Genomic DNA, 7,898 nt, shown 5'->3' on the forward strand with positions numbered 1-7,898 from the left:
TTTGACCAAATGTGCATAAACTCCATATTAATGCCCATGGTGTATAGAACAAAATGTGTCTTGTCCACATACCCTTTGACCTTATATATTGAAACTACTGATGTATGATACTGGGGTTCAGAGAGACTTTTAGCACATCACTGAAGCTTTTATTTTGAAGGGCTTTGCTGAAGGCCTGCTGGTGGGTGTGTGTACTGGTCGTGCTGCTTGTGGTTTCATGTTGTTGGTTCTTGTAGAAACAACAGAACCATGAACAGTCTGGAGGAGAAGGTAGCAGAGCTGGTCAGGGCATATCCACACTTATACGACAGATCCAGCAGAGATTTCAGAGATGGACAGATATGCGCCAATGCCTGGTGTGAGATCGCGGTGAAGGTTGAAGAAGAACCCGAGTATTGTAAATCAGTGTGGAGGAACCTGAGAGATAAATTCACCAAAGCAAAGAAGAGACTGCTGAGTAAAAGTGGAGATGGAGAGAAGCACCAGGTTCCTACACTGTACAAACAGCTGTCCTGGTTAAACCCGTTCGTTCAGATCCGGAACACTGAGAACTGCATCAGCTACTACAACAACAACAACAACAAACCTGCTATTGACTCGGTGGAGGTATGTACAATAAACACACACACACACACACACACACGGTGTGGTCAAAAGTATGTGGGCAGCACCTTATTATTGGGTTCAGGTCGTTTAACCACCCAAAGCTTAAACTTAATTACGTGCTTACAAGTTTGAGGAAGCTACTTTTGTCTTCCTTGGTTAGCCTTTAGCCTTCTCGTTCAACATCAGTGCGAGTGTTAGCCTCTGCCGCTCTGCAATAATAATAAACCAGGTCCTTAGTTGTGTTGGCACAACTGAAGAAACTGTGATTTTACACCATTCAGTGGATTGTGGAACTAAAAGTGTTTAAATTTAGAGTTTTAGAGAATTTAGAGCACAATATGAATGTTGCTAAATGTAAGCTAACGCTACTGCGCACTGAATTGACGTCACTAGACTGGAAGCCTCTTACTGTTTTCTTCTTTTTTCTTTTATGAGCCTCTTAAATAACCGCACGAAGCAGCGCGATTCACCAGTGTAACAGTGCAGTGATATTCAAGTTGTACTTTATATTTTTAGTAGCTAGCTACATTAAAGTAGAAAGCAAGGATGGTCGGGTGTTACGCCTTTGGTTGTACTCACCAAAAGCGAGCCGCTCGTTCCGTCAATTAGATTGGTGTAGTTCAGTGACGTCTAATTAATGCGCAGTAGCATTAGCTTTCGTGTAGCATTATTAGTATTATGATTCTTTAAAAAACCTCATAATTCAGGGGATCCAGTGATGTACAAGAGAAAAATGTACATAGAACAAAACGTATAGGGTTCTGAACATGTTTATTTAGCACAGGATGCGTTAGAGTCGATTTTTTGAAACCCCCATTCATTTTTCCCATAGGAAATCTGACTTAGACCCGGGTCTCCAAATATGGGCATAACGAGGACTACAGAATGACGCACGACTTCAGTGGTTTATTGCACGGCACCCCTGGAGCAGAGAGGGTTAAGGGCCTTGCTGAATGGCCCAACAGTGGCTGGGCCCAGGATCTCGAGTTTAAATCCCAGTTGTGCTATCATCCTGGCCAGGCATAATCAGCTGTGCCTGGAGAGAGGGAGGGTGACAGGGTTCTTTATTCTTCTTCTTCTTGTTCCTCAGCCTTTGTCCCATTTTTCGGTTACGGGGTCGGCATTTCCGGCTTCTTCCCGTTAGGGGTCGCCGGCGGGATTTGGCACAGTTTTACGCCGGATGCCCTTCCTGACACAACCCTCCCTATTTATCCGGGCTTGGGACCGGCACTACAAAGCACTGGTCCGTGCATCCCAGTGGCTAGGTAATTATGGGACAATTCAGTGTCTCCAATTAGCCTAGCGGCATGTCTTTGGACTGTGGGAGGAAACCGGAGCACCCGGAGGAAACCCACGCAGAAAGAACCCCGCGTGTGGATATGGCTTCAGTTAGCTGGTTGAGTGGCTGCATGGCAGAGCTGGGATTTGAACTCTAAACCTTTCAGCTGATAGCCCAAAGCTCTACCCAGACACGGGGAGAACATGCAAATTCTGCACTGAAAGGACCCGGACCGTCCCACCCGGGGATCGAACCCAGGACCTCCTTGCTGTGAGGCAACAGTGCTACCCACTTAGCCACCGTGCCGCGGGGTTCTTTATTGCTGCTGCAAATATGGCTTCAGTTAGCTGGTTGAGTGGCTGCATGGCAGAGCTGGGATTTGAACTCTAAACCTTTCAGCTGATAGCCCAAAGCTCTACCCACTATTGTTGATACCTACTATCAGTTGTAGCAAACCAGTAAGATTACCCTATACATGAGCTGTATAAACCAATTACCATTCAGAAATCCAGATAGAGGGGTGGCACAATGATCTAATGCATGACCACTGCTGAGATCTCTAGTTTAAATCCCAGTTGTGCTATCATCCTGGCCGGGCATATAACAGGCATAATCAGCTGTGCCTGAAGGAGAGAGGGAGGGTGACGGGGTTCTTCATTGCTGCTGCAAATATGACCTCAATTGGCTGGTTAAGGCACTTGCAGGAATGGTTGATATAGCCACATATATCCCATACAGCTCACTGCGAGAATCCACTTCAGGCAGGTGACAAAGCAGCCGGCGTCTTTCAGGTGTCTGAGGGGGTGCATGTTAATCTTTGGCTCACTTTGGAGGTCATCGTGGAGGTGGTGCATGATGCAAGCGGCAGAGGAGTTACAATTGGGAATTGGAAATGATTAGATTGGGAGAAAAATGCAATCCATGTAGCTTATTAGATCAGGGTATAAATAATCTTGACTGTTTAAATAGTCATGTAGAATTTTTTTAAATCAGATTTAAACAGAATTGGTAGTTTTCTTGACCTGTTTTTGAATTTCATTTGACCAGCTAGACCATCCAGCAGAAGGACATTTGACCTTGGCAAAGAGCCACTCAAGATGAGCTATTTAATTGTTAAAAGTCATCAGTAATAGTTAGTCATCATTACTAATTTGTAAACAACCAACATATTTTCAGGATCCCACAATAAACCTATAAAAAGAACTATTAGAAATAAATGTGGCAGTGTATTTTTACAGTTTATCTGATGAAGGCAGTGTTTGTTTATTAGGATTTTAATGTCATGTTTTTACACTTTGGTTTCATTCATGATTCATCAGTTCACAAGGTTATATCAAACACAGTCCTGGACAATTTAGTATCTCCAATTCACCTCACTTGCATGTCTTTGGGCTGTGGGAGGACACAGGAGCTCCCGGAGAAAACCCACGCAGACACGGGGAGATCATGCAAACTCCACACAAAAAAGGACCCGGACCGCCTGCTGTGAGGTGACGGTGCTACCCACTGAGCCACTGTGCCGCCCGATGAAGGCAGTGCATGATATCCTCTTTTTTAAAAGGCACAACTATTTACTTGTTCTAGTGCTGTGCTAGGAGTGTCATAAAACTGTTACACACAACAGTAGGGCGGCACGGTGGCTAAGTGGGTAGCAGCACTGTCGCCTCACAGCAAGAAGGTCCTGGGTTCGATCCCCAGGTGGGGCGGTCCGGGTCCTTTCTGTGTGGAGTTTGCATGTTCTCCCCGTGTCCGTGTGGGTTTCCTCCGGGTGCTCCGGTTTCCTCCCCAAGTCCAAAAACATGCAAGTGAGGTGAATTGGAGATATTAAATTGTCCATGACTGTGTTTGATATGAACCTTGTGAACTGATGAATCTTGTGTAATGAGTAACTACCGTTCCTGTCATGAATGTAACCAAAGTGTAAAACATGACGTTAAAATCCTAATAAACAAACAAACATAAAATCAGTCAGAAATGTATAATGTTGTGTTTTGCTGTTGTGTTTTTATTTTACTAAAACACATTTGTCCATTTTGTCTTTACAGGAATCATATTCAATTATTTGCAAGGAGGAATTTGATTCTTCGTTTCCCATCACACATTCCGAGTTTCCTGCTACTCAGTCTCCATCGTGTTCATCTGTGGAAGAATTAGAGTCGAGCACACTGTTCACTACACTACCCAAGAGAAAGCGTCAAAGGGACAGTCCTGAGGACTCAGAGTTTGGTCAGATTTTCAGTGAACTGGACAAAAGGAGGAGACTGGACTCTGATGTGCATGACCGATATGCTCAGACGATTGCAGACTTCATGCGTGGACTCTCGAGGAGACACTGTGCTGTTTTTAAGAAGCGGGTTAGTGATATCATGTATGAGACGGAGATTGAACAGCTGGACAAGGCTGGATTGTAAATAAGGGTTTTATTTGGTGTATATATGATTAAAAAAAAAAAAAATTCTACCAGGAAATGTCATTATTGTTTTGTCTATTTAGAATTTTAAAATAAAGTACACTGTCTGGTAGAGGGGATTATTTTTCATTGATTCTGATTGCACAAATATAGTAAAGTAATATTCATTTAAAAGTTCAAGGTTTCATCAATGACAACCACATTTAAATAAGGTTATAAGACCTAAGATCTAAAAGGGGGGTTGGTTGAAGCCCTGTGATAGATTGGCACCCCCTCCAGAGTATCTGAGCCCAGTGTTTTCCCGCTGTTTGTTTGTTTGTTTATTAGGATTTTAATGTCATGTTTTACACTTTGGTTACATTCATGACAGGACCGGTAGTTACTCATTACACAAGATTCATCAGTTCACAAGGTTATATCAAACACAGTCTTGGACAATTTATTATCTCCAATTCACCTCACTTGCATTTTTTTGACTGTGGGAGGAAACCGGAGCACCCGGAGTAAACCCATGCAGACACAGGGAGAACATCCAAACTCCACACAGAAAGGACCCAGACCGCCCCACCTGGGGATCGAACCCAGGACCTTCTTTCTGTGAGGTGACAGTGCTACCCACTGTGCCGCCCGTTTTCCCGCTGTGACCTTGACAAAGATTAAGCACTGGATTAAAATGAAATGGAAGAAAGAGCTGGGAAGGATATACAAGAGATTAGAATGATAAAGAATACCAATGGTGATGTGCTAGGAATTGAGAAGAGTGTACTGACAGGGTGGAGGAGTATTTTGAGAAGCTAATGAATGGAAAAAAAAGAGCAGATTAGATGACTGATATAATGAGTCAGGAAGTGAGGGCAGCTATAAAGGGAATGAAGAGTGGAAAGCCAGTTGGCTCAGATAACATTGGAAGCATGGAAATGTTTAGGAAAGATGACAGTGGAGTTTTAAACTAGATTATTTAACAAAATCTTGGAATGTGAGAGGATGGCTTAGGAGTGGAGAAGAAGCGTAATGATTCAGATTTTTAAGAATAAGGGTGATATGCAGAGCTGCATCAACCACCAATAGTGGAAGCTAGGTTAAAAAGGCCAGGAGAGGCCGCTAAGGTGGTGCAGCAGTAAAAACACACGCTGGAACCAGAGCTGGGATCTGGAATACATCGTATCGGATGGGATTAAGCTGGATAGGGTCTCTCTTTCATAACTAATGCAAATGCAATTATGACAGAGATGAAAAAAAAAAAAAGGTGACAAGATGCATACGGCTGCTGCCCACGTGCCCTAGGGGGGGTGGGCGCGTGGGTTAGCTTTGTTCTCCTCAATCAGAGCGGGGATCGACACTGGTGGAGAGGAAGCATGACGCAATCGGGCAATTGGATGCGCTAAAAGGGAGAAAAAGGGGAGAAAATGCATAAAGAAAATATATATTTTTTTAAAAGGACAATGAGGAGTGGCATTGTGTATTTTAAATATAGAGAAAGCTTACGATAGTGTTTCAAGAGATTCTAGAAAAAGTGGCTTTCCAGCTGTTGTTTATCTTAATGAGGGCAGTGGTGGCTCAGTGTTTAAGTAATCAGAAGTGGACTAGTAATCAGAAGGCTGCCAACTACTTCAATCCCCACTATTGCCAAGCTGCCAACTGTTGCCAAGTATAAGGATATAAGGATAAGTTATAAATTATTGAGTTTCTACCACATTAAACAACATCTGTTGTGGTTCTAATATGCCTCCCCACTTACCTGAGACTGAAGCAGAGATGTTCACAAGTCACAAAATACGAGTCCGAGTAAAAAAATCCATAATACTGCTTACCTTAGCTTATGTTCTTCCAGATGCTATTACATTTATGACCGTGTGTTGTCCCATTAGGAATTTAATCCGTTATTTTGTAAATGTGCTTATAATTAAAAACCTCCAAACTTTTCCCGGTTGTGAAGTAAAACATGAACTCGTTAGAAAGTCAATCAAGCGTTTCACTGACAATCATCTGTGATGCAAACTGAATAAATGCAAATAACAGCATTTCTTACTAAAAATTAAAATCAGAAGGTCTGATTTCAGAAAGCCGTTCTTACAATCATAAGCGCCAATTCTGTAGGAGCGTTCCATTCACCCCGGTTGTTCCTGTGAAGTGCACTACGTAGGGTATTCCACCATTTTAAGTAGGGAGCGACGCTTCATCACTACGCCGGAAGCTGGCTGGAACATTTACCCATTGTGTGCGTTGTGGGTTAAAACGGCTGGAGCGTTATAAGAGAGCAGAAAATGACACGATCAGAATGATGTCTGTATATATACTGTCATACGTAACTAATGTTGCTGACTTTTGTTGTCCACAAGTAAATTTTTGCGAGTCACGAGTCGAGGCTGAGTCATTTGAAACGAGTCCGAGTCTAGTCTGAAGTCGCTGTGTGTGCGACTTATGTGTGACTCGGACCCGAGTCGCAGACTCGAGTCCCCATCTCTGGACTGAAGCTTGTGGGTTTGAGGCAGTCATGCCACCAAAGCTGTTCCTGCTAAACTGATGGATATGAAGGGCATCTGCAATCTCCCATTAAGTCAGAAACTCACCACTAGACACTGACTGACCACTGCAATACAATGATGAACTCTTGTGGTAATTCTTATCATTTTTGCTTCATAGCATTGCATAACATCAGTCAATAAAAGGCCAGAAACAGAGTGTACAAATAAAATTTATTTATTTATAAAATGAACACTTTCAGTTGATCCCACACATTACCCCATTGACAACTCAAATTATGAAAAGGCAGTACTACAAAACATGTTGAATAAAAAATCAAATAAAAGAACTCACGTTTATATAACAAGCACACACTTCAAGATATGTACAAGCATGGTTGATTTTGTAAAGGCTAAAGGCAAAGAGCTGATGACTGCTAAAACAAACAAGTGCAAAATTACTTATCCACAAGTTTGACTTCTAGCTCAAGCAACAATGTGGTGTCTCATATTGAGTGCTAGTCTGCTAGTCTACTACATGGTGCGTGGCTGTGTGCAGAGTCGACATTTCAAAGGCAAATAAGCTTGTAAAGTTGAATGCAATTTTCTTTCCATATCATGATTTAACTGCAACTGTTAGGGCCTGATTTACTGAAGCCAGCAGCAGTTTAACAATTAAGACTTCAGTAAAGCAGGCCAACAGGAAGTTGAAACATACAAGTCAGTTTCTATCAAATGATACACATTAGCGTGCTTGGAATGCGTTTTGTTCGATACGGACAGCAAAACGGACACGGTCACATCACACAAAACACGGGTACATCGACTGATCCAGATATAACCGGTCATCATAGACTGAGAACAGCACAGATAGAAACCAAACACGGTCCGAATCCAGAGCACGAAACAGTAACGAGCAGACATTATAAACACAGTGCAGTGGAAACGTTACAGGAAATGGAACAAAATGTATCTCGAGTTGAAAATACTTCACATTGGAAAATGAGTCCACAACAAAAACACTAATAAATGTGATCTCTGATAGAAAATGTAACAGCTGAAGTCTTTTAGGAGAGGCGACAGACAGGAAGATCGGTTCCCTTTGCAGTCCTAATATTTTTTATTTTCCACACAGTAAAAT

The 7,898-nt window shown here is 42.5% G+C and overlaps 1 protein-coding gene across 1 annotated transcript; it reads left to right on the forward strand.

Moving 5' to 3' along the window:
- Positions 1-185: 185 nt before the first annotated feature.
- LOC134311730 (uncharacterized) lies at positions 186-4,345 on the forward strand. Its single transcript, XM_062993382.1, has 2 exons — positions 186-606; positions 3,931-4,345. Exons 1-2 carry the CDS (start codon positions 250-252, stop codon positions 4,294-4,296), a joined length of 723 nt encoding a protein of 240 aa, XP_062849452.1. The 5' UTR covers positions 186-249; the 3' UTR covers positions 4,297-4,345.
- The last annotated feature ends 3,553 nt before the right edge of the window (positions 4,346-7,898 follow it).

This window comes from Trichomycterus rosablanca, chromosome 4, assembly GCF_030014385.1.
Source record: "Trichomycterus rosablanca isolate fTriRos1 chromosome 4, fTriRos1.hap1, whole genome shotgun sequence".
Classification (NCBI taxonomy): domain Eukaryota; kingdom Metazoa; phylum Chordata; class Actinopteri; order Siluriformes; family Trichomycteridae; genus Trichomycterus; species Trichomycterus rosablanca.